This window comes from Anas acuta, chromosome 8, assembly GCF_963932015.1.
Source record: "Anas acuta chromosome 8, bAnaAcu1.1, whole genome shotgun sequence".
Lineage (NCBI taxonomy): Eukaryota > Metazoa > Chordata > Aves > Anseriformes > Anatidae > Anas > Anas acuta.
In genome coordinates, this window is record NC_088986.1 from 148443 (window position 1) to 172218 (window position 23776).

At 39.3% G+C, this 23776-nt stretch overlaps 1 protein-coding gene across 2 annotated transcripts in view; it reads left to right on the forward strand.

The window, feature by feature from the left end:
- SLC44A5 (solute carrier family 44 member 5) overlaps window positions 1-23776 on the forward strand; it is an 89671-nt gene extending 65895 nt beyond the window's left edge. For both annotated transcript variants that reach the window (XM_068690321.1, XM_068690322.1), the window contains exons 13-22: window positions 4660-4752; window positions 5718-5805; window positions 7023-7285; window positions 10092-10186; window positions 10584-10687; window positions 11978-12051; window positions 13902-13972; window positions 15649-15737; window positions 16398-16482; window positions 18821-23776. In XM_068690321.1, coding sequence (XP_068546422.1) covers window positions 4660-4752; window positions 5718-5805; window positions 7023-7285; window positions 10092-10186; window positions 10584-10687; window positions 11978-12051; window positions 13902-13972; window positions 15649-15737; window positions 16398-16482; window positions 18821-18933 — 1075 coding nt within the window. In that variant the 3' untranslated portion in view covers window positions 18934-23776. The remainder of the gene's footprint in view (window positions 1-4659; window positions 4753-5717; window positions 5806-7022; window positions 7286-10091; window positions 10187-10583; window positions 10688-11977; window positions 12052-13901; window positions 13973-15648; window positions 15738-16397; window positions 16483-18820) is intronic.

Genomic DNA, 23776 nt, shown 5'->3' on the forward strand with positions numbered 1-23776 from the left:
GAGGGAAAAGGAGACTTCCATTACCAGACATTGCAAAACAGCTCAGTCCAAGATACTTCTTTTCAGCTCTGAGCAAATAGGAAATCAGAGCATTTATTTATTTATTTATTTTTAACCTGAAGGCTTAGGAGACCCCTTCATTTTATTTTTCCTGAAATCATTACAGACTTTGCAGTAGTTCCTATGTTATTCAGTGCCAATCATAGAATTGAGTTGGGAGGGACCCTCAAGGATCATCAAGTCCAATTCCTGGGTCCCCAAAGGACCTCCCTAAATAAATAAATCAATACATACATAAATAAATAAATCAGTTCAGATCATGTGTCTGAGAGCATTGTCCAAACTCTTTTTGAACTCCATCAGGCTTGGCACTGTGACCATTTCCCTGGGGATATGCTTAGTTATTTTTAAAACTGTTTGTAACAAAGGGAAAAGGACTTGAAAGATCAGGCCCTTGAATTTCATTTCAAATAGGCAAAGGTCTGATTGGCAACTACTGAAAGCATCTTCCTTAGCAGTAGAGCTCTGTCGTTAGAGTACATTGACTTAACTCTGAGTTTATCTATGTGCACTTGCTTACAGTTTTCTGCCATCTCCATTGGCACTGTGGTCTTCAGGAATCAGGATCTGGGATTTTTATGACAGGATTAACAAATACTGAATTTCTGTATGCAGTCAGATATTGATTTCTTATGCTACTATGCAATTAGGGCATAGCAGTTAAACTGGACAGCACTAAACTATGTACTTTAATTCTTGTTCATTAAAACCTGGGAACACTTTCAATACCCTGCAACATTTTTTGTTTGTAGTCTTGACAGGTAGGAGGATTTCAGAAATTTTATAAACTTCCTGCTGAGAAGTAGTAACATTCTATAGTTTTTCAGCAGCATAGAACGGTCACTTGAAGATGATATTTTTATACTCGTGAATACAGATGAGGTGAAACAGGCCTTACAGAGGGATCTTGACTAATTAGAGGGCTGAACAATCACCATCAGTATGAAGTTTAACAAGAGCAAGTGCTGGATTCTGCACCTGAGAGGGGGCAACCCTGGCTGTATGTACAGACTGAGGGACAAGAGGTTGGATAACAGCCCCAAGGAAGGGGATCTGGGGGTTCTGGTTGATGTCAAGTTGAATATGAGTCAGCAGTGCACACTGGCATCCAAAAGAGTCGAGTGTATCCTGGACTGCATTATGCACAGTTGAGCTAGCTGGTTAAGGGGAGTGCTTGTCCTGCTCTACTCAGCATTGGTGCAGCCCTCACCTTGAATACTGTATACAGTTTTGTGCACCACAATTTAAGAAGGACATAAGACATTATGAGAGAACATCCCAAGGAGGGCTACAAAGATGGTGAAGGGTCTAGGGGGCAAGGTGTGAGGAGCAGCTGAGGCCCCTGGTGTGTTCATCCCAGAGCAGAGCAGGCTGAGCAGAGGCCTCGTGACCTGCTGTTCCCCCATGAGGGGAGTGGAAAGACGGGCACTGAGCTCTGCTCACTGGGGACGGTGACAGGACCTGAGGGAACAGCATGGAGCTTGGACAGGGGAGGGTCAGGGTAGGTGTTAGGAAAAGATTCTTCACTGAGAGGGCGGTTAGGCACTGGAACAGGCTCCCCAGGGACCCCTTGGTCATGGCAGTGAGCCTGGTGGAGTTCAAGAAGTGTTTGGACAATGCTCTCAGACACAGGGTCTGATTTTTGGGTGTTACTGTATGGAGCCAGGAGTTGGACTCAATGATCCTTGTGGGTCTCTTCAACTCAGGATATTCTGTGATTCTAAGAAAAACTATTTAATTACTGTAAGCCTAAGAAACCATGCTCTGTATTCAGGAAGATGAAAAATAAGTTGCTAATGACTGGAAATCAAATTATGTTTCTCAATACTGTTTAACTATTCTTTTAAAAATGTTGCAATTATAATACAAATAATTGACTTGAAATCCAAAGTTAGAAACAATTAACAGTCAGTTTGCTGAAGTAACAGCCTGTGGTTTTAGTAGCAACAAACAGGCCTATTAAATGCTGAACACTGCTAATATGTTGTGATTATTTCTCAGAAAGCATAAAAGCTATGTCTTCCTTTGTGACTCTTGATGTACTTTTACATGCATAGACTAGGATGGAATTTGACATGTTCAGGATCTTAACATCTTGATTGCATGTGACAGTTCCCTTGTATTCCCCACGTTCACTCACCCCCTGCATTTACTTACTAGTTTAGCAGCAGAAGCTGAGTAAGTTTGTCTCCTCTTGTATTTTTGTATTTTTGTATTTTGTATGTATAAAGCAAATGGCATCAGAAGTACCACAAGTTATAAGAGGAAAAACCGTGAGCAATAATAAGAGATGAAAAAGCTTGTTATAAGCTTATGGGGTCACTGGAAAGAAAACTTAGACAAGTGGGAAGAGGTACATGAGTGTAAAGGGAACCAACCTGTAAGCTTCAGTGAACAAAAAACATGCACTCCACCATCACATCCAGTGAGATACCAAGGTAAAGGCATTAGCCTGTGAGACACCATGGTACCCAGAGGAACAGTCCCTGGTGGAGTAGCAATTAGTATGCTTAAGTTCCTGCTCACTATTTACATTCTAGCCACAAAAAGTACTAGTAGACTGACGATGACTCAGTCTACCTTTGTACATCGTCTGACATCACTCCACCACCTCCCTGGGCAGCCTGTTCCAGTGTCTAATAATCCTTTCAGTAAAGAAGTTCTTCCTAAGATCTAACCTAAAACTCCCCTGGCGCAACTTAAGCCCATTCCCCCTCGTCCTGTCACCAGGCATGTGGGAGAACAGGCCAACCCCCACCTCGCTACAGCCTCATTTGAGGTATCTGTAGAGAGCGATAAGGTCGCCCCTGAGCCTCCTTTTCTCCAGGCTGAACAAGCCCAGCTCCTTCAGCCGCTCCTCGTAGGTCTTGTTCTCCAGGCCCCTCACCAGCTTCGTCGCCCTTCTCTGGACCTGCTCAAGCACCTCGATGTCCTTCTTGTAGCGAGGGGCCCAAAACTGAACACAGTACTCGAGGTGTGGCCTCACCAGAGCCAAGTACAGGGGGACGATCACCTCCCTAGCCCTGCTGGTCACACTGTTAAACTCCACCACATCCACTTCCTCACTCCCTCTCCTCAAAGAAAAAAGGGGAGAAAATGTGATGGGAAGGGCTCAAGGGTTGAGATAAGGACAGGGAGATCACTCACCAATTATTTTCACAGGAAAAAGATTCAGCATAGGGAGATTAATATAATTTTTTGCCTATCACTACTGGACTAGAACAGTAAGAAACTAAAAGCAAACTAAAAACACCTTCCCCTCCATCCACCTTCTTCTACCTCTTTCCCCTGAACAACACAGGGGAACAGGGACTGCAGTCAATCCCTAATGCTTCATCTCTGCCACTCCTTCACAGTCACTCTCTGCCCCAGCTCCAGCATAGGGTCCCTCCCATGGGATGCCATCCTTCCCAAACTGATCCTGCATGGCTTTTCACAGATAGCAGCTCTTCAAGAACTGCGCCAATATGGGTCTGTACCACAGGGTTCATCCATCAAGAACTAACTGTTTCAACATGGGTGGCAGCTCCTGTCAGAGTATGGGCTCATACATGGGCTCCTCTGCACAGGCTGCAGCTCCAGCCCAGAGCCTGCTCCTGCAGGGGCTCTCCATGGGCTGCAACCTTCTTAAGGCCACATCCACCTGCTCCGCCATGGGCTCCTCCACGGACTGCTGCGTGGAGATCTGCTCCATGTGGGACCCATGGGCTGCAGGTGAACAGCTTGCTCCACCAAGGGCCTCTCCACAGGCCACAGGGGAACTTCTGCTCAGGTGCCTGGAGCTCTTCCTTCCTCTCCTTCTTCACTGACCTTGGTGTCTGCAGGGCTGTTGCTCACTCCTTGCTTTCCCAGCTGCTGTTGCTCAGCAGTTTTTTCCTTTCTTAAATATGCTCTCACAGAGGTGCAATCAACGTTGCTTATTGGCTCAACTCTGGTCAGCGGCAGGTCCCTTTTGGTGCATAACATCGGGCAGCTTCTGGACTCTTCTCACAGAGGCCATGCCTGCAGCCCTCCTGCTACCAAGCCCTTACCACGTAAACTCAGCATGAGGAAAGTCACAGTCATGGGAAGGTGTCGGAATGTCCTGGAATTCTGAAGAGAAGTTCAGTGCCTTTACCCAAACTAAATAATACTTAAGACAGGAAAGGAACAATGGGACCAATATCCCGAAATACGAAGCAGTAAGGGGTAATTTCAGGCTATGTAGGGGCTGAAGGGAGAGCATAGGATCTGATCAGAGTGGGACATGGAAATAAAGGATAATGTCTGCAGCAGTCAGCAAGGAGATGTGATTGAAATGGGTTTATGACCAGGAAAGAGCAGGATCTGTGAAGCAGTAATGGAGGAGGAGAAAGTAGAAGACAGGCTCAAACATGGCAAATAAGTGAAGTCATCTGTACTGCTGCCAATAGAGTGGTAGAAATATCGAAGTGAAGATATATGAAGGCAGTACCTGCAGTGTTTTGAGATCCCAGCACTAGATTATGCTACCATTATCAACAAGTAGCTCAAAGTAAAAAGGATGATGTTAGAAGCTGATAAAAAGCTTTTTTTTGCTTATCTTGTTATAGCTTACGTGACGTTTTCTTTCTTTCATAGGGCTATTGGCTATATAATGTCTACATTGTTCTACCCAATTGTCACCTTCATACTCATTGCAATTTGCATTTCCTACTGGGCTGTGACAGCTGTGTATCCTTCTGTCTGTATACATCTCTGGAGAACAGTCTTCTGCTCTGCAAGAAAAAAATCATTCTCTGTGATATCACCTTAACCAAACCCATGTCAATAGGGCTATTTGGTCACTTAGCACTTGCTCCACTGATGCAGGATTGTTCCTCACTGCACATTTGGGATTGATGTACAAATCAGACAGTAGACTTAATTTCATTAAAAAGAACTGGACTAAAATTCTTGCCAAGTCATAGAGGATCATGCAAGGCCTTAGTACACTACATAAGGTGTATGTAGTGTATTACAGGTGAAAAAAAGGTGAAAAAAAGCCCTCAGCAAAGAGGAAATATGGCCATTAATGTGCTGCATGCTCTACAGGCCCAATGTTAATGGTCTCTTAGCTGGGGAGGCTGCTGGTGTTTTTTGTTCAGAAAAGTATAGGAAAGGAATGAGAATATATCATGCATTTAGTCCTCTCTAAACTGCAGAACAGCAATAACTGTTTGTTCCTGGAACAGCAAGGGTTTGGCAAGAAATCAGAGAGGGAGAAAATTGCTTTTTTAAAACATTTTTTTTCTTCTTTCACATGCTAAGAATGCCAGATTTTGCTGTTCAGGACAATGTTAATTTATTCTTCTGCTCTGTGTCTACTTCCACCAAAGTATGAACCATCAAATACACACTGTATAATCTGCCTTACCATAAGTAGGTGTGCAAGAGAGACTAACACAACCTTCAAGGTTATTCTCCTTGCCCATTCTGGCCAGGAATTATCATAGTTCAGGATTGGAGTTTGCCTTAGTTCTCTGAGTAATCAGAATATTGCATCATACCTTTCAGCCCTTCATGTACATATCTGCACAGCAAAAGCAATTTTTCTGTTATCTGCACATATTCTTTAGAGCTAGTGGTTCCCCACTTCAGAGTCTTAAGTTGCTCAAAGCCTACAGTTGTGTGATTCCTCCTTAAAACATTTAATTAAGTTTTTTAGCTACATCAGGAGAACCTGTGTATAAAGTAATGGCTAATCAAACACTGTGCAAGTATGCAAACATGACTTGTGACCCAGAGGTAAGTGTAACTAATATTTACTTTTATTTATTTATTTATTATTTATAATAAATGTTATACTAATTGCATTTCTTAATTCCTATTAGATGCAATGCTAGTAGAAAACATGCTTATTTTAAATAATGTTTCCTCATGTTAAATCTGCAAATAGTTCTTCAGGTTAACACTTCTTTGTTCAAAGCAATTTACAGATATAAACTATTTTTTCTTCTAAACTGTCTCATGAGACAGGGAGGTATTAATAGTTTACAGGGTGAGGGAGGGAGACACAGAAATACAGATTTTTTTGATAGGTGTTCTCAAATTTGCGAGGCTTCTATTTCATTGTCCTTTGCTCATTTTAATTCAAATGTGGTAATTTATCAAGATGTAGATTTGGCCTCTAGTTTTCAAATGAATAATATATATATATTTTTTAAGCTGAGCAGGTTTTCCTTAATGAAACTGAAGCATATTAGGGCCACGAAGATGATCAGAGGGCTGGAGCACCTCTTCTATGTAGAAAGACTGAGAGAGCTGGGTGTGTTCAGCATGGAGAAGTGAAGGGTCCAGGCACACCTTTTTGTGACCGTTCAGTACTTAAAGGGGTCTTAGGAAGAGGGTGGAGAAGAACTCTTTACTTGGGTAGATAATGATCGGACAAGGGGGAATGGTCTTAAACTAAAAGAGAATAGATATAGATTAGACATTTGGAGGAAATTCTTCACTGTAAGGGTAGTGAGGCACTGGCACAGGTTGCCAAGAGAAGTTGTGGATGCCCCATCCTTGGAGGTATTCAAGGCCAGGTTGGACGAGGCCTTGGCCAACCCAATATAGTGGGAGGCATACCTGCCTATGGCAGGGGAGGCTGGAGTTAGATGATCTTTAAGATCCTTTCCAACCCAAGCCATTCTGTGATTCTATGCTGCTATATTCTATGATTCTGTATTTGTCTTAAAAGTAGATTTCTGAAATTCATGTTCCATTTTTGTTGGTTTCAGACGTGGTGAACAGGTCTGTTTGCTAACTCCTTAGTTTAAAGTTAAGCACCTGAATAAGACATTAATATAACCCCCTAAATATGTAAACAGGTTGCATACTGTTGGAGTGCAGTGTTGAATAAGCTAATGAAACATCAAACAGAATTATGTGATTTTTATTAAGTCACTAAATTTCGGAGACTTTCTACATGGAAATCGTTGCTTATCATTCTGGTTTCTGTTTTTCTTTCCATACAGACTTTTAACACAACCAACGTTACCAAATTATGTCCAGGTGCTCAGTGTACTTTTGCATTTTATGGAGGAGAAAGTCTGTACCATAAGTACATCTTCATCTTTCAGTTAGCTAATGCCTTTGTTTTTCTCTGGCTGGTAAACTTTGCAATTGCACTGGGTCAGTGTACCCTTGCTGGTGCCTTTGCCTCTTATTACTGGGCCTCTCGAAAACCAGCTGATATTCCACTGTGGCCACTCTTCTCTTCCTTTGGACGGGCAATAAGGTAAGACCATGAAGCTGGATGTCATCCTTGTTATGTGTTCAACAAGTGCTGTTTTTACAATTTGGTAAGCCAAATGGAGAATATCAAATGAAAATGTTTAGTCAGGAAAATGTAATTTCTAGGGGAATGCCAAATCCATTAGCCCAGTAGAGGCAAGGCAGCTGCAGCTTGCTTTCCCTCAGTTCAACCAGTTACAAGGCAGAGCAGTTATTCCCAGTAGGTGCAGACACCCAGACACATGTATACAACAAATATATACACAGCTGACCGTGCAAATCAGCAGACTTGCACACAGAGCACTTGCACAAGCAGCACTAGCCCCAGTAGCTTCATCCTGTTCCCTTCTGATCAGGACTCCTGACTGTTGAGGATGATTGTCTGTTAGTATATGTAATTCCCACTAATGGACTTCTACCCAATTGTATATATATATAATATAAGGTGCATATACCACCAGTAGCCTGGCTCAGACACTTGATCTATCCAGTAGCTGGCTCCTGGATCCCCTAATTCCCGAGTTGCTGGCAGCTGTCTATGTGACCCTGAGGCCCACGGCCCCACTCCAGTTGCTGTTACAGACTCCATCCTTCACGGACAGACACAAAGATACTCAGACACAGAAACACACACACCCCTCTCTATAACCCCCAGACATTATGGTCTCTCTGGAAGTTGTCTGGGACTCCTGGTTCCTCCTGTAGTCAGCCTCTCCAGGTGACTTTCTCTTAGAGACAGACACACAAACAGGTCTCAGTTAACATGCAGACCCAATGGTCTCTCCAGCAGTTGACCAGGACCCTCAGGTACCTCTGGCAGCCAACTCCTCCTGTGGTCTCACCTTTAGAGAGAGACAAACATATTTGGCTCCCAAGCTACTTAAGCTACTCACTTGTTAATCAACCTTAATATCCACTAGCAATCACACTCACATACTATTACTTGCTTCAGGTGCTGGCATCACAGCTCCACTGGCCCTCTGATGTGTGGTCTGTGTCAAGCTGCTTGCACTTAAAAATCCATCCCCACACACATCCACACAGAAAGTTTCCCTCACCCATGAAAACAGAAATGCAATTTAATAAGGTGGATCAGACTGTGCTGATCAGGTGCAGTGCATGGCCACAGAAGGCGTACTAATGTGTAGCTGTTTACATGCAACATTTTATCCCCTTATTCCTCATTTTTTCCCACATTTATTCCTCCTCAAACTACAGTGATTCCCCTCTTAACCTGCCTTTGATTCCTCCTCTAAATATCCCATAGTAAGTCTTGTGCTATCCCAAAATCTTCTACTTCTCTTCCCCTGTATCCCATAGTTTGTCCAATATCCCTAGTCATTAACACTGCCCAGTCCAAAAAGTGCTCAAAGAATTCAATTCCATTGATTCATCTTGATGGTTTTCACACCTCAGCCATGGGGCTGATGGCTCTTCTGGGACAGGCCATCTTTTGAGTGCATCGTTTGGGTTCCCCCACCTGACATTGTGCCCCTGTGCTTGTGGAGATGAGCCTTTCATGGGACAGTCCATCTCCTGTGACTGGCATGGGAGGAGCAAGGCAGTGCATTATTCAGGATGCACACTCCGCTGTTTTTGCTGTGCTCCCCCCTCTCCGTGCCCTAACCTAATGGTCATTAGAGGCCAGCAGGACCAGGGAGGATCATCCCCCTGTACTCTGCCCTGGTGAGACCACATCTGAAGTACTGTGTTCAGTTTTGGGCCCCTCACTACAAGAAGGACATCAAGACCCTGGAATGTGTCCAGATAAGGGCTATGAAGCTGGTGAAGGGCCTGGGACACAAGTCTTATGAGGAGTAGCTGAGGGAACTGGAGTTGTTTAGTTTGGAGAAGAAGAGGCTCAGGGGTGACATTATTGCTTTCTACAGTTCCCTGAAAAGAAGTTGTGGGGAGCTGGGGATCAGCTTCTTCTCGCAGGTAACTAGTGATAGGACTGGAGGGAATGGCCTCAAGGTGCACTAAGGGAGGTTTAGGTTGGAAATTAGGAGACATTTCTCCTCAGAAAGAGCAGTTGAGCAAGAGTAGTTGGAATGCGTTGCCCGGGGAGGTGGTGGAGTCACCGTCCCTGGGGGGGTATCCAAGGAAAGGTTGGACGTGGTGCTTAGGGAAATGGTTTAGTGGGTGACATTGGTAGTAGGGTGACGATTGGACCAGACGATCTTGAAGGTCTTTTCCAACCTTAATGATTCCATGATTATTAAACGTTTGGTGCTTCCTGTCAACCTAAAGAAGGATGGCCTGATTCATGAAGTGCCTAGTTTACTAATAGCAATTAAGGAACAAACACTTTTAAAACATAGGTATAAGATTTACATAGTCATAATAATCTTTTGATATGTAACGCCTATCTTGACATTATGAGATAATTGATTCACAATCTACCTTATAATTAGGCTCCTATAGTTATCTGCCATGGATACTCTGTCCAGACTAGGATTGACTTTATTCTAGAATAATTTATTTTCCAAAACTGCTCAAAGGGATTGAGTAAAAGTGAATGAATTGTAGTGATCTAAGTTGCACCGCATGCTCTAAGCAACCTGAGATAAAGGAGTCATTACTACTTTGGCAGAGGAGTTGGACCTGGTGATCTCTGGAGGTCCCTTCCAATCCCTACAATTCCGTGATTTTGTGATTACAGCTTAGCACAGGCTTTGTACTTACCTTTTTAGCTGATAGCTTGTGATGGTAGGGAATGTTTAGCAATGTCATTGTGATTAAGACATAAAGTATAATTAGAGGCAACTGCTGTGAATACAAGCCATTAAATAACGTTTAATTTGTTTCAGATACCATACAGGTTCACTGGCATTTGGAGCCTTAATTCTTGCAATTGTCCAGCTTATTAGAGTAATACTGGAATACTTGGATCACAAACTGAAAGGTGAGATTTATGAATCTGCTCTAGCTTATTAAGAACTCCTTTTGTAAATGATTTCATGACTTTCCCAAGATGTTATCTGAGCAATTAAAAGAGATGAATTCCACATTAGCACTAGCCATTTTAGTTCAATTCAAAATCAATGAATGTGTGCTGATTTATTCAAATTGAGTAAATTGGGAGTTTAATGCAGAATTCATTCAGGACGTGAATATGATCTAACAGAAAGCTAGTGAGCTAAATAGGTTAGGAAAGAGAGTCCATAGAAGAAAGAAAATATTAGAACATAGAAGAAAAGAAATATTTCTGGTTTTGCCACAATGTAAGAATTTCTTCTGAATAGATTTCTTTGTTCTGAAGACTGTTTGTGAATTCTATGATGTACTCTCTCCTTTTTCAGGTACACAGAACTCCTTCACTAGATTTCTACTCTGCTGCCTCAAATGCTGTTTCTGGTGTTTGGAAAAATTCTTAAAATTTATAAACAGAAATGCCTACATCATGGTATGTGTTGTCTTTGCATGTGGTCTCCCCTGTCTGGGATGGTAGAATAACCTAGTTACTTCTAGTTGGTCAACAGCCAGCAGTACTAGAATATGCTGAATAAATAATGGCACTTATAGGCATTTTCAGGAAATGCATGTGGTACTACCATGAAAAAGTAAGATTTTTTTCCTTCTTCTAAGCTCAGCCTTTTCTTGACTGTCTTTTTCCATACTCCATACCTCACAAAGTAAGTGGAAAAGGATGGCATAACTGGTTAACTTCCTCTCTGAATCAGTGGGTGAAATCCTGATTTCAACAAGAATGTTATCTTGTTTTTTATTGCATGTTGGACACTTCTTTGTGGTGGCAGGATTTGAATAAGGAAGTCAGAAGGCACGTGGTATCTGTATTTGCTCCTGGAAGTCAAAAGCACAAAGTCTACTAGCAGCAGCAGTGATGTTACTCTGAAATAACCCTTGTTATTTCAGCTTCCTGAAGACAAATTCCAGATTTTCACCTAAATAGACATACACAGATTTAACCCTAGGATGTTCTGACCTGAAACAATTTAAGTGATTGAAAATGACAGTCACAGATGTTATCTCAAAGGAAGTGGCTGTAATGAATCTATTATAAACCACTGTTCTAATAAAAGATATTTCAAATTAATGCTGTCTTGAAGAAGAAGTATTCTTTTTGAGTATCTTTTTTACCGTCGGCAAACTGACTGTACTAGAACCAGAAGAAGTTTTCTAGAATATCTCACCCTTGTGGACACTATTCCGGAAAGAAAAAATGTTTTTGTTCCTGTCTAGCTTTAGCTGCTGTGCTTTATGCTGATGTAAATCTACTGACTTTGATACTGGTGTTGCTGATGTATTCTCAAGAACAGAGTCAGGTTTAAGTCAATATCTAAATGGGTCAACTCACTTTTGCTCTACAAGCACCTGTTCCTTTCCGCTGGCTATAAATCTTACATGGGTAACTAGCTAAGTGAGAAGAATCACTCAGCAAGTAGCATCTTTACTCCGCTTGGAAAACTAAGTACTGAATCTGCTGCCTGCAAGATCGCAAGGGGTAGCATGCTCACAAACAGGTGATTTGGAGGGAAAGGATGGATGATATTCTGTTGCAGCTTGATGGGAAGCATCGATAGATAGCAGGTGATTGGGGGATTGTTCCTTTATGTTCCTAAGTGTTCCATGGCCACAGATTAAAAAGAAGTATGCATTACATGTAACATGATTCTTAAATACAAAAAGGTATTCTGATTATTTAAAACACTTAACAACTACTATTGTTTTGCAGATTGCCATATATGGTAAAAACTTCTGCACCTCAGCAAAGGAGGCATTCTTTCTGCTCATGCGAAATGTGGTGAGGTAAGGGGCCATCTCTCAGTCCTTGGAAATGTCAGGATTCTCTGTATTGCATGCTGAAGACACAGCAACACAGCCTACTTCCTCTCCCACCTCTACTCCAATTATTAATGTAAGCTGGTTCTGTCCCATGACACAACCATCACTTCTAAAAGCCAGTGTGTAAGAGCAAGCTCTCTGGCACGGTAATCTTTACAAAGTTGATCTAATACAGCAGTTTTTTTTGATTGCTTGTTTAAAATCCTAAGCACCCAATAGATTGTAATAGTGCCTCCAAGAAACTAATGGAGTCGCTGAGAGGAGATCTATGGGTATACAGCAATGCAATACTCATAATCTGTTGTTTGTGTGTTTCTTGAGTGTTTGTCCGCTTGCTTTCTCTCAAAAAGGAAAACTGAAAGATCAAAGTCTATAGATTGCTCCAGAAAGCCTGGGGTGTTAAAATGTGGCAAGAAAGAAGAGGGACTCAAAAACAGTGTATTTAACATAAACAGATCTTCCCTGATGCTGGGAACTCCCCAGGTCTGTTTCCCCACTATCAAGACTGCTGCCAAACTCCCTGTTCTCACCAGTACTTTTCTTCATTGTTCTTGGCTGTTCCTGTAATACTGTGGGATCAAAAAAGAATGCGAGAAGAACTTGGGAGCAGGCCATATTGATGTCGTAGCAGACAATCTAAGCAAGAGTCGCAGTAAAAAAGGTTAGGTAGTTTATTTAGTGAAGAACTGGGAGGAGGAGAGGAATGGAAGGGGATGCTGAAAGACAGCAAAATGGAAACAATGCTTAAGAAAAAGGAGGAAAGGATTGGAGATGTGAGAATTGAGTACATATCAGAACAGTGCTGGCCACATTGTGTAGTGCTTGTGCAATAGGAAAGAGAAGCTGCATTTGTTTCCTCTCAGAACCACTGCTTCACTGTCCTTTGTGCTTCTGCTCTAATCAGTAAAAGCAACAACTAAAATATAGGGATATAATTTTATGGTTTTGAATAGAAATTTTTTTATCTTGTGTATTTTGCTTCTATTGTTGAACTCTGACAGGCTAATTATGATTTGTTCTTTTTAATAGTAACAATGTTTATTTTTCACGGTAGTCAGTACTGTATACTGCAATCTGCATAGCATTCAGTGTAATCATGAGACTGAGTATGCAAAGCTCATTTTCCATTCCATTATTTACCTAAAGTTTAAGGTAAGACAGGCTGGCAGGATTTCAGGCAGAAACTCCCTGCTGTTGCTTTCAGTGAAGGCTGCAGATTTACTGTCAATTTTTCTGTCTACCTCCATTCATTCATCTGTGACTGTCCCTCTGCTTTGCAGCCTCCTACCTTCAGTGTTGTACCATATCTTAAGATAGTTCTGTAGATTTGGCATGATCTGGAGTGATGAAATGTGGCCAGATGGGACCAAGTGAAAAGAGGACATACCAGCAATCTACACAAACATTGTTTTTTGTTATGGTGTGTACTTTGCCTCTTCTGGGCTGGTTTATCTGTGACCCAAAAAAAAAGATTGAAATAAAGATACATTTTTATTTTTATTTTATTTTTATTTTTATTTTTATTTTTATTTTTTTATCATCAAGAGCAATGAACAGTTTCCAAGTGCTGTGGCAGTGTTGCTGCACTAAGGCCTAATTCAACAAAAGGCTCAGTGTTTTTTTTGCCTCACAGCATTAGGTTATAACAAAGTCCATATCAGTGTTGCTCTTCTGCATTGTTATCCTGTCAGTCTGTTAAATCAGCAGTAAACAGCTTCTTGGCCACATTTCATCAATTACCCATAGTTGTAAGGAAAAAGAATACAAATGTCCAGTTTATGATGGTTATATATCATTTGTCTTTTGCTGAACAGAGTCGCAGTTCTGGACAAAGTCACAGACTTTCTTTTATTCCTGGGGAAAATTCTCGTTGCTGGTGGTGTAGGTAAGCTAATAGTTTTTTTTCCAAATTGTATGTTCTTATTTTCTGCTACCTACAAGTATGCCTCCCATATTCATATATGCTTAGTCAACAGTTGGAGGTTCTCCTTGGTCTGACTATTTGGGAAGCTGTTCCCATATCCAAAGATTTGCAAGATTGAACTGAAACAAATATATTTTTTCCCATTTTTTTCTCTGTATGGTCATAATAATATCAATTAGATGAAGAGCGTAGGATTAGATTACATATACGGAGGAAATTCTTTACTATGAGGGTGGTGAGGCACTGGGACAGGTAGCCCAGAGAAGTTGTGTATACCCCTTCTGTGGAAGTGTTCAAGGCCAGGCTGGATGGGGCTTTGAGCAATCTTGTTTAGTGGGAGGGTTTTAGTGTCCCTGCCCATGGCAGGGAGGTTGGAACTAGAAGATCTTTAAGGTCCCTTCCAACCCAAACCATTCTATGATTCTGTGATTTCTGTAATTGCTTTTACTGTGTTTGCATGGGTTAGTAGCACAATGACTTCTGCAGACAAAGCATCATAGCTGGATCAAATCAAATTCACATCCAGTAAGTCAGTCATAATCTGTTCTCCCTCCGTGAGAACTAAGCAAACTTGCACATGACATTCAGCTGGTACCAGACAGTACACATACAAGAGGCGATGGTACAGATGTGCGGGAGATGGGCCTGAAGCTCTGCTGTATAAAAGCCCATTCAAAAGAATGTCCAAGCTATAGGAATGAAATAGAATATTTCTAACATCTTCATAGAGTTTTCTTTGTTACCACAAAATATCAAAAAATATGTTTTGAAAATTTTGAAAATTGCTATGATAAAAAACAGATTTTTAAAAAATTTAAGCACTTTCAGAAATTCAAGTTGGCAGTATTTAATTACAGCTTTTCTAAAGTGTGACAGCAGTTTCAAAATATTGTTACACTAATATACATATTTTGTATTCTGTATACTTTAAAAAATTACTAATGAATGATATTTTTACTAGAAATGGAAAATTAATGCCAGGACCACATCTTTTTTTTTTTTTTTTTTTTGTCATTACTGTTGTGTGACTTTCAAGATGGGGCAGCAAATTTGATTCGAAACATATTTTCTGAAATGCTAGACATAAAATACTGAAATTCATTCATGTCTTCTTTCTCTTTAAGATGTAGTGGATTTAAATCTTTTTGTCTGTTTCTGTTTTAAATGCATTGTTCTCTTCTAAATTTATTATTCTGTTTATCAATAGCATTGTCATTTCTCTTTTTAATCTGAAATAGTTAAGTATTTCTTCAAACAATGAAATGTAAAGCAGCAGGATTTTGCTCTCTTTCTTCCTTATTTTAGAAAAATCCACCTGGTGGTCTTAGTTATTATTCCATTCTATTGTCTTTTTCATCATTATTTATTAAATCCAGTAGAATGATGAAATAAACCAATTGATTAAAGTCATTTTGGGCCCATGGATATCTTTAAAGTAATTGATTAATTTACATCTATCTCTCTCCTGTTCAGAATACAGATCCAGGAGATAGTTAGTATGGAGGAATAAATTGTTGACAAGCTCTTGTAAAAACCAGCCTTGGATCTACTGTCTGTTGTTTTTTTCTCATCCATTCTTTAGCTGTTAGAAAATCAGAGTAGCCCTAGGAATCACTAACCTTTTGTGCTTCTTTCAGGTGTTCTTGCATTCTTTTTCTTCACACAGAGAATACCGATCTTTGCACAGGAAGCACCAGCATTAAATTACTACTGGGTACCATTGTTGGTAAGACAACTGTCTAATCCTCTGAACACTGCAGGCAACCTGAGGTGCTCAGACGAGACAGGGCATGTTCTGGTAACAGCTCCTGTCATGCTCTCAGTGACATACTACCCACTGAAGTGAGGAGTGAACTGCTATACTCTACTCCTGCGGGTCCTTCAGGCAGTAGTATCACTGCAATGACTCTGCACCTTCAGAGAAATTAGTTTTCACATCTGCTTTGCTCAGACTTTCCAGATAGCAAAGGCTGGTGATGAGGCACCAATGACAGGGGGGTATTATAATGAAAAAGGTCTGTGATGCATCTCTTTCTCCTTGTAGCCCTCACAAACTCTGGAACAGCTCCAGGATGAGTCATTCTTTAGAATAATATCTTGAAGGAGTTCAGAATGTTCTTGGCATATAATTTCTGTTGGAGTTGAAATGGCTCCAATTTGGCAGCTGAAAAAGTGGTGGCTACTGCATGTTAGGATACAGCGTCTTGAACCTGTAATACCTTTTCACATCAGTAGTAACATCTGATAGAATTATGGAGCTGCAATTAATTCTACCAAAATTTGCTTAGCAGACTAGGCTTCTAATTTGTGTTAATACTGCCATATTGATGACAAACTAACATTTGGGGTTTTATTGTGCTTTGTTTTTTTTTTTTTTTTTTTGTAGACTGTCATTATTGGCTCCTACCTTGTTGCACACGGGTTCTTCAGCGTCTATGCAATGTGTGTCGATACGCTTTTCCTCTGCTTTTGTAAGTACTGAGTTTTGTTTCACTAATATCTGAAAGCATTCTGTGGCACTCTCAAAGGGACTACTGTTCAATTTTTCCAGTCAGAGAATACTAAAATCATAGAATCACAGAATCATCTTAAAAGAAATCATTTGATCTCAAATTAGGATGTAATTATAAGAAGAGGATATACTTCTTACAGAACACATTCAATTTTCTAGACTTAGAGGATTAAAGAAATAAACATACTAATTTATCTGATGAAAGTCATTCTGGTAGGTCCAAGTGAAAGTTACGTGACAGTGATTGTTCTCACAACTGACAAATTATTATGTACTAAGGGAATACTGAAATAGTAACAGTCTTATCATATCCACAGCGATCACTGAGGTAAAATAAACATGATAACACTGATTCTCCTCTTACAGTAGCATATATTCCTCTGAATCATAACCATATTTAAACACTCACCTTCTTAACTCTGCTTCTCTAGGAACTAAAGTTAGGATAAATTCTGGAGATACCGGGGTGTCAATCACAGGAACAAAATCAGTCAGAAACATTTTTTTGGCATCCTCATATGCAGCTTTACTACTATAAGTAGAAAGAATAGCCTACTGTAGAGTATCCGTATTTCACTTCTTACCTCTGTGAAAATTTAGAAGTGTTCCCACCAAACAAAGCAAGGAATCATGATGATTTTTTCTAGTCAATAAGGTGGTTACATCAATTGCAAGGCAAGTGAGAAATCTGGACACGTGTGTTCATGTATTGCCATCTGTGCAGGATACTGACAATTATACTTGGGTGTTAAGAATGAAGATACAAATGGATTGTGTTTGAGTGCTACAATGGCACCTGAGTCTCAGTCTTGACTTCTGTAGAGTTGTAGTAATGGCTGCATTTTCTGAAGGAATCAGAGCCAAATAATTCAGTCACATTGTTGATTTCACATCAATAGGTAGCTAAGCACCACTCCAATGGAGGACAGAGACAGGGGTGGAAAATACGATGAAAAAATATGATGAAAATAAACTAATAAAATATGATGAAAAAAGCTAATGGGTTGAGATAAGGACAGGGAGATCACTCACCAAGTACCGTCACAGGCAAAAACAGGCTTGACTTGTGAAAGATGGAGTATATCATCACTTAATAACAGAGTAGAGCAGTAAGAATTAAAAGTGAAATAAAAGCATCTTCCTCCACCCCTCTCCTTCTTCCCTGGCTCAGCTTCACTATTCATTCTTCTACCTCTTCCCCCCAGGTGGTGCAGGAGAATAGGGAATGGGGATTGTGGTCAGGCTGAAATAATACTTTGTCATATACTGAACTGTCAAGGTGCAGTTCTCTTCTCAGGCTCCAATGTGGAGTCCCTCCCATGGGATGCCAGCCTTCCCATACTGATCCTGCATGGGCTTCCTACAGACAGCAGCTCTTCAAGAACTGCTCCAAAATGGATCTATACTACAGGGTCCATCATTCAGGAGCAAACTGCTCCAACACAGCTCCCATGAGATCATCTGCTCCTATGTTGGCTCTCACTGGGCCACAGCCTCCTTCAGACCAGATCCATTTGCTCCATCGTGAGCTCCTCCATGGGCTGCAGTGTGGAGATCTGCTCCACCACACACTGAAACAGGTTGCACACAGAATCTGTGGATGCCTAGTCCCTGAAGTTGTTCAAGGTCAGGTTGAATGGGTCTCTGGGCAACCTGATCCAGTGGGTGGCATCCCTGCTCATGGCAGGGAGGGGTTGGAACTAGATGATCTTCAAGGTCCTTTAAAAAATAAAAAGGTCCCTTAAAAGTAGTTATGTGCCCATCTCATTATTTTAATTTCATATTCTGTTTTACTTCCCATGCTTCCGTTTTGTACTGGACAGTAGGAAATCCTATATGATATTGTGCACTCACGGCATCAGGTTTTCAAAAGAATTTCATCTTAATGAAGAAGGGTCCGATTTTAAAAAGTGCTTAAATCCAAGTTTCCCTTTAGGACAAAATGTCAAGCTGCTTTAGGAAAACTGGCCACCAGTGTGTAAACATGAGTGTTCCTGAAAATTTCCACTTATAATGCCAAAACAAAGAAATGGAGAATAAAAAGGATTTATTGCTGTCATTTAAAAATGGTTAAATGTGTGTGTCTTTGCTTTGTGTAAAATAAATTCTGGCTTGAGAAAACAGAATTTTTTGGTGTCCTTCAGCAATTTAGCACTACAACTAAATTGCCTTGAGATTTTTTTTAAATGTTGGTTCTTTTGCTGTCTCCCTTCAACTCTCTCTCTCTCTTGTGTGTGTGTTTGCATTTGTTTGCACTGCTGTTTGCTGCTTTGGCTGCTTTTGCTGTGTAAATTCAGGTGAAGACCTGGAAAGAAATGATGGATCTACAGCAAAACCCTACTTCATGTCAGCTAGCCTTCACCGAATTCTAGGGAAGAAGGAACTGGGCCCTAAGAAGGCAGTAGGATAACATACAGTAAACCTCAACATCAAAACAGTATCAATTTTAATCAAAATATGTATAAAAGGCACAAGTAAAAACAGTACATGATGCTTCTGGTTAATGGGTGATTCTTTTTTCCTTTTGCTTACATCTAAAAAAAATCAGCAACATTGGTAATATTTAACTAATTTAAACACTTAAGCTTGTGAAACAAGGCCACGTTTTAGTTTATAGAGTGCCTATGAAAAGGAAAATGTAAATTTGAAGCTTTTCTAAGTCTATAATAATGTTTTAATAACTTTTGTAACACAAGTTGCTGCCTTAGATGACAGCAGTTTTGATAAGATTTCTTTTTATAAGTGTATATTTGTAAAAGATATTCAGGCAATTTTTTGAAAGCACTACAATGTAACCTAATTAGCCATAAAAAGATAGTTTGAGACTCTCTGGTTAACCAGGAGATGCTACTAAATTTGTAAATATGGTGCTATGATTGTATTTTTTTGTACATGCTGGTTTTCAGCTATTTAAACTGTGATTATACATGCATTAATGATGCCCTACACTGAAATATGTAGTAATATTTTAGTCATATCCATGACTATTTTAAGAAATGATAGTATCATGTAGTCCCACCGAAGGAAATTGGAGAAGACTACAGTTGGTACTGATTTAAGTGAAGTTTTCTATGAGTAATACTTAAAAGATGATATAATTGAGAAATGGTCTTTTAGTGCTTAAAAAAAGTGAATTGTGGTTCACAGAAAAGGGATTTCATCTGGTCCCAGGTAGTGAATGTATCATTTCTAGCTGATGTGTAAGAGGGAGGTGCTTGTACTATCCCCTATCTTTAATTGAACTCTGATTATGTTCTACATTATGAAGACATTGAGCTGCACTGAAAGGAAAACCAAATTCAGGCTTTTTTTTTTTTTTTTTTTTTTCCTTGAAGGAAAGTCTTAGCTCTGTATGTACACAAGGAACTTCATTGCATTTGCCCAGCTGACAAAGGCTTCTTTGTAGACATTGCAATGACCATGTGGATTCTAAGAGCCAAGTGTGCTCTTTCTGCACACTTTTCTCTAAGCTTTCGGTGGCTCACTCAGTAAGATGTGAAGATAAGACATTGAACTTGAGTCTTATATGATACAGGATTAATTAGCTACCAAAAGATGCTCCAAAAGATTCAGTGCTCCAGAAGATTATTGGTTATTAGAACAAAATCTTTTCCAAAAAATCACATTAACATTCTGTTCAGGTCTATGAACCTCCCTTTAGTAGAACTATCACTGAGGTTAGTAACATCTTTGTTCACAGAATTAGTCTTACGCTCTCTCTGAAGACTTTTCGACTTTGTTACTGCCATGAGCTGAGCTGGAAATGTTCTAACTTAATCTCGTAACTACCCAAGGAAACAACTATATTCAGGTGTGCTCCTAGTTTTCATGGTTTCCCCAGTACTGAATAAGGTATTCCATAACAGTCCACTTACCAGGACTGTCATGTGGCATACTTCTCCTAAATCTATGACAGAAATTCAGCTGCTGGAAATAGTTTTCCAGCCCAAGGAGTCCTTTGGTGTCATAAAGAGAAAGGCAAATTCTTTTCCAGATTATTTGAATTCAAATTTCTGGGGAAATTTATCAACAATACACATTCCAAAATGATTTTGCTCCCTGACTTATGGCTCCAACTGTCCTTCATGCAACAGGCTTGAGGTTAAATTAATGTACAAATGATTACCACCCATCTTCTTGAAGTCATGGGCATGATAGAATCTTGAAATCCTGTGAATGGAGGTAAAAGTGACAGGATGCATCTATGCATTCTCTTATCCAGCTGCCACTGTAGCTCTTTCCCCTGAAGCAGAAATGAGTGTTTAATTTTTGAACTTAAATAACGTAAACTAAAGACATAGTTTCAAACACAGCTAATGACTGTAGGAACCTTCAGTTTTTGAGAACCCCACTTGAGATACCATAAACTTACAGAAACGGCTGAGAAACATAACTTCAGAAAATAAACTAGTGGTTTTCACTGACATTATCATTCCTTTCTCATCACATGTGTGGCAATGAATATACAACCCCCCATTGTTCTAATCTTGTCTGAGAATTAAATCAATAACTTTATGAGGCATGTGTCACCAGTCCATGATTAGATAAGCTGCTGGTCTGTGATTATGGTCCATGCACTAATTATTATCATTTTTGACCTACCATGTAATTAGTTTGCAGCTGAAGTGGCTGCATTAAGTGATCTATATTTCTCTACTGGACTCCAATGTCTTACTGGGATCTCAGCTGAAAAAGTGTATTTCTGAATACAGTATGCTTTTTTATCATATGAATGTAACCATAGAGTTTATTAGGAATAAAACATAACAGAAATAGTGTACAGTTATTTAATTAGAAGACTTTTGTAACAAACCTATGCATTTACTAAAGGAATTTCTAAAAGTGAAAGTTTTAAATTGCATTATTATTTATATACAGTAAATATATGTGTGTGTATAAATTGTTCCACTCACTATTTTGTGAAAATTAATTATTTAGAATGTAAATGATCATCATTTATGAAAATAAAATTTAAAAGCCATTTTCTTAATGATATAGTTAAGAGAACTGTGAAAATACAAAGCAATACCATGCAAATTTTGTAATCAATAAACTGAGTAAATAAATCATAATAATTCAATAGTAAAATTGGCTTCCTAAAATAAAATGCTATTAATGAATTAAGTAGAAAATAATGCAAGTATTTACTTGGAAAAAAAAAAAAGTTTTAAGACGAGGTTATAATAATGGTTCCTAACGAATCCTGTGGGACAGTGTCTGAAAACTTCCACCATGGGTACTAGTAGACTGGTGGCCATGGTTTTGGACATTTACCTTTTTAGTATAAACTTTAGAATTCCATTCTTCACTTTAAAGTGGAACACGTGGCTACATACAACACAGTAAAGTATGTTATATAGTCTTTGATCCTCAGCCCATGGAAGTCAGTGATAAAATTTCTACAAGGCATGGGCCAGCCTTGTACAGTGAGGCTGGTTATTATTCTGTGTGTACAGTCCAGTAAGTGGCAAAATTTAAGGAACTGACAGCCTGGATCTCGTGGTCCTGTGGTTTGCAAGGGCCTCAGCAGGTGGTGGTGGGTCTTCTGCGGTCCTGCCCAGCTATTGACTGGGGTGATTCTCCTCCTAGGGAAAGAGTTACAAAGACAGGATGGCTCTTCAGAAAGACCCTTTTACATTAATATTTTTTTTTTTTTTGTGGCTCTTGAACAAGCAGAATGTAGAAACCAAGAGACAGGAGAAAATACCCACTGTCATATCCACGCAATCATGTTTGCTTTAGTTATGGTTTGATTCACTGTGTCTCCTTGTGACGCATTAATGGATGGCTTTTATTTGCATGTATTATACCAAAGTTTTAATGTCAAGCCTTCAAATTTTGTAAAAAACAAACAAACAAAAACAACAAAAATGCAACTCAAAAAAAAAGTAAAGAAAAAAGTAAAATGGAATTATTTTTCATACTGAGGTTTTTTTTTCCAAGTATTATTCAGCAGTTGATTATTGTGAATTGGGTGTTATAAGGATGCTGAATAGTCTTTCAAACATTACTATTGAAAAGTATGAAATATTTTGTTATTGCCTGTTCTGTAGTAGAACAGTAAACTGAATTGGCAGACACAATATCAAGCTTATTTTGGAACAGTCAATAAGTAGTCTAAAGATTGGTTATCACAGAAGTGACTATGAGGAACAGACTGTCTTCTGTAATGTAGAATGTCTCCTTTTGACCAATTGCAGGTCTCTCAGCCTGGACAACTGTATCCTCTTTGACAAAGTGCCTTAACTGGCTATTATTTTACCTGGCTTATATTTTTAGGTCTATTCACATCACATAAACTACACAACAGAAAAGGCTAGCTAGAAAACAGATGCTCTCTTTATTTGAATTTAACTGATAAAAAAATTTAATTGCAGAAAAAAATATGAGGCATATTTAGCCTGCATAATGCAGCATACGCAATTTTCCTGTTGCTGTCATCAGATCATGGAAGTATACTGTGTGGTCCAGGAGAAAGTATATGACAATTGTGGTGTTGCAAATAATTAATTAGAAACAATGTAAGACTGTTCCACTTTTAGTAGTAGATTTTTTATACCTTTAATTTATGGTATAACAAACTTCTGGGTATGGCCCATTCTGCTTTCAGTTACAATGATCTTACTCATTGTACCTGTGTAACTGCAGGGAGAACTGGGCTGTTGCTACTTAGACGAATAAAAAAGCTAGCAAATACTATCCTACTGTAATACATCTATTTGTATGTTCCCAAGCATAAAATTCATTCTCCATTTTAAGAATGATAATTTGTTGTTCTGGAAGCGTTTTATAAATTATTCCAATTTTTTTAACTTTTTATACAGTCGATTTTTGAGGTAATAAGTAATTTGTACTGTGCTGTAATCAAATAAGAAATATAAATGTTTCTTCGTGTATATGATTACTACTACTACTATTAAAATTGTTTGTTACAGAAAGTCCACAAGCATTTGTCCCACATATAGAGTTGTAAAATCACAAAAAGTCTATTTAAGGTTTAAGAAATGGAACGGAGGTTACTGTGTGTTTCACTAATTAATGTGATTGTTAAGGTTATATTATTATCTTGCCAAAACCAAATTAACATGAGCACATGACAGTTTGAGCTCTAAAACCTGTTTGCTTCTGCTATGCAGAAATAGGAACCTATTGTTTAAATACCTTTGGTAACTAAAGCGTTTAATATTTAATTTTGTTGTTACTCACTGTTTTACAGCTCTTGGGGATTGTTCTAATAAAGATTTAGATACAAA